General features: G+C 39.2%; 1 protein-coding gene across 1 annotated transcript in view; it reads left to right on the top strand.

Annotated features, from left to right (window-relative positions):
- The window catches only part of NCOA7 (nuclear receptor coactivator 7), a 113,255-nt gene that overhangs the window by 68,551 nt on the left and 41,791 nt on the right, over positions 1-2,913 (top strand). Inside the window, exon 5 of the mRNA XM_015423829.1 lies at positions 1,521-1,628. Within this exon, the coding sequence (XP_015279315.1) occupies positions 1,521-1,628 (108 nt within the window). The remainder of the gene's footprint in view (positions 1-1,520; positions 1,629-2,913) is intronic.

Here is a 2,913-nt window from a genome sequence, read left to right as displayed (position 1 = left end):
AATCCTGTGGCCACTGTTGCGTTTTCCAAATTTGCTGGCATATTGAGTGTAGCACTTTAATAGCATCATCTTTTAAGATTTTGAATAGCTCAGCTGGGATACCATCACCTCCACTAGCTTTGTTGTTAGTAATGATTTCTAAGGCCCATTTGACTTTGCACTCCAGGATGTCTAGCTTGAGGTCAGTGATCGTGGTTGTCAAGGACATTGAGGTCCTTCTTGTATAGTTCTTCTGTGCATTCTTGCCATCTCTTCCTAATCTCTTTTGCTTCTGTTAGGTTCCTACTGTTTTTGTCCTTTATCATGGCCAGCTTTGCACAGAACATTCTCTTGATTTCTCCAATTTTCTTGAAGAGATCTCTAGTCCTTCCCATTCTATTGTTTTCTTCTATATCTTTGCATTGTTCTTTCAGGAAAGCCTCCTTATCGCTCCTTGCTGTTTTCTGGAAATCTGCATTCAGTTGGGTAAATCTTTCCTTTTCACCTTTGCCTTTCGCTTTCCTTCTTTCCTCTGCTGTTTGTAAAGCCTCATCAGACAGCCACTTTGCTTTCTTCCATTTCTGTTTCTTTGGAATGGTGCTGATTGCTGCCTCCTGTACAATGTCATGAACCTCCGTCCATAGTTCTTCCGGCACTCTGTCTATCAAATCTAGTCCCTTAAACATATTCTTCACCTCCACTGTATATTCATAAGGGATGTTTTGTATGTATGATTATAGTGGGGTTAATTATATTTAGACTGAAGAGAAACTAGCTTGCTCTGTATACATCATCTTTGTGTTTTGTAAGCAGAGAGCGTGGCAGACTTGCCACACAATTAGGGTTTTGTTTTCACTCATATTCCTACCATCAAGTCTTTCCTTCCAATTTGGAATAAAAATGTGGGAGTGTTTTCCACTGATCCTTGTGTGCTTATTGTAAAGATAAGAGTCTTGTATGTGCAGGAGTGCTTACTGTATGCTTGGTGGCTCCCAGAGGTCAAATGCCAGCCTTAGGAAACCATTCTGTGTTTGAACTGGAGTAGCAGCTGCATCAAAGACTATTATGATGTTGGTATATGGCTTAATATACAGTGGGCTAGACTGGACCAAAAAGTGTGCTTAGAAAACTGATTCTGCTCTAAAATTTATGTAGACAATGAAAAAGTTTTCTGAACTTAAATTTCATTTCTTGTTCTTAAGCAAACAGTTGATATATAACTATAACGAAACAATCCAGACCAGTCTCTGAAAATACAAATTTATAAATAACAGCAAAAAGACTGCTGTTTGTACAATTTCATTTGAAAGTTTGTTATAAATGAAGTTTGTGAAAAGAGATAGTTGGTAGATGCTTTTTGGTGATATATTGTATTTATATAATTATTTTAAAGAAATTGTATTACACTGTTAGTAATAAAAAGCATGAATCGCTAGTCTTCTGTGCTGTTTACTTGTGTTTTGAAGCTTGATATGTGATCACGACACATTTAAAATTTAATTTTTCCCCCCCCCCCCTTTTCCCTTTTTTTTGTTATTCAGGCTGGAAGCCCAGACACCCTAAACAGCATTGCCCTGAAGTTTAATATCACTCCAAATAAACTTGTGGAACTCAATAAGCTTTTCACACACACAATTGTTCCAGGCCAGGTAATTACATCAAGACTAAATCCCCAGTTGCTAAAGATTAGGTACATGATCATAGAACACTGCAATTCTGAAATAATTTTGAAACAACCACAATGATAGGAGTGCTTGGAGGCAGGTAGTGATTTTAGATATGCATTTATCGTGCCAAAAGCCTGTGGGTCTGTTGAGCTCTCTGCTGCCCAAAGCGCCTCCTTCCAGGTACATCCAGTAACATAAGTTTCAGAATTCTCATGTGTATCTCACCGTTTCTTGCACAGGACTTGGAGTCTTCCTGTGTTCCTATCTGTTCCTGCAGCCTGTTCTGATTCTGGGCAAAATCACTTCCAGGGCTCCAGGACTTGCAAGAAGGCATAGCAGCACAGTTTTAGCTGGAGGAAGGAAAGATAAAACGTTGATTCTTCTACAAACGCAGTCCTGCTTAGGACAGGAGTTGATTTTAGTTTCCTTGTTCCTCCTTATTCCAGCCCACTGACTCACATGACTCTGCGTGGATCCTGTGATTCCTATGAATCATCTTTTGGGGAGTCATAAGGGGGTGCAGGAATGGAGAGGAACATGGGGGAAACCTGTCTCTCCTCCATGCAAATATATGCTAGTATTTTGATGCAGTGTATACAAAATCCATCTGCAAAATATCTGAGACATACAGTCATTGTGGTTATTAATTGTAAACCTACTTCTGACCTTGTAGATTGGTGGCAAATGAAGCAGGGAACCACCAATTCAGTTCCACTAGTTTGGATCGTCCTCTTATTCTGAATATTGGGACTTACAGATGAAGGAAGCACGAGTCCTTGCCTGCTTAGCCGTATTTCAGTTTACTTGTGGTCAGAGCCTGGGGTGGAGGTTTGATGGATGTTGAGAAATGCCATTTGGGACTTCAGACCGTTCTACAAGGAGTAAAGGAGAATTGTCAGGCACCTTAATGTCAGGTTAAAACAGGTTTATTGAAGTATAAGTATTGAAATGATGACATTTTAGTCAGTGGAATACATACACAGCAGAGGAAAGGAATTTTTTTTGAAGAGTGGGTTGAAATGTTACATAGAAATGTCATAACTTGTATCTCTTACATTTCATGGCCTTTTAACCCACTCTCACATTTTCTCAACAGTTGAATGAGATTTCACTTCTGCATCTGATAAAATGAACTGTAGCTCACAAAAACTTATGCTTCAATAAACCAACTAATCTGTGTGGCAAATAATAAAAAGGCATGTTAAAGACTAATACGGCTACCCCCTCTTGAATTTGGAACCCTGGAAGACATTTCTAGGTTGACGCT

Source organism: Gekko japonicus, unplaced genomic scaffold (genome assembly GCF_001447785.1).
Source record: "Gekko japonicus isolate JY-2015 unplaced genomic scaffold, Gekko_japonicus_V1.1 scaffold186, whole genome shotgun sequence".
Taxonomy (NCBI): Eukaryota; Metazoa; Chordata; class Lepidosauria; order Squamata; family Gekkonidae; genus Gekko; species Gekko japonicus.
Note: the sequence above shows the minus strand (reverse complement) of the source record. Positions and strands in the feature narration are given on the sequence as shown.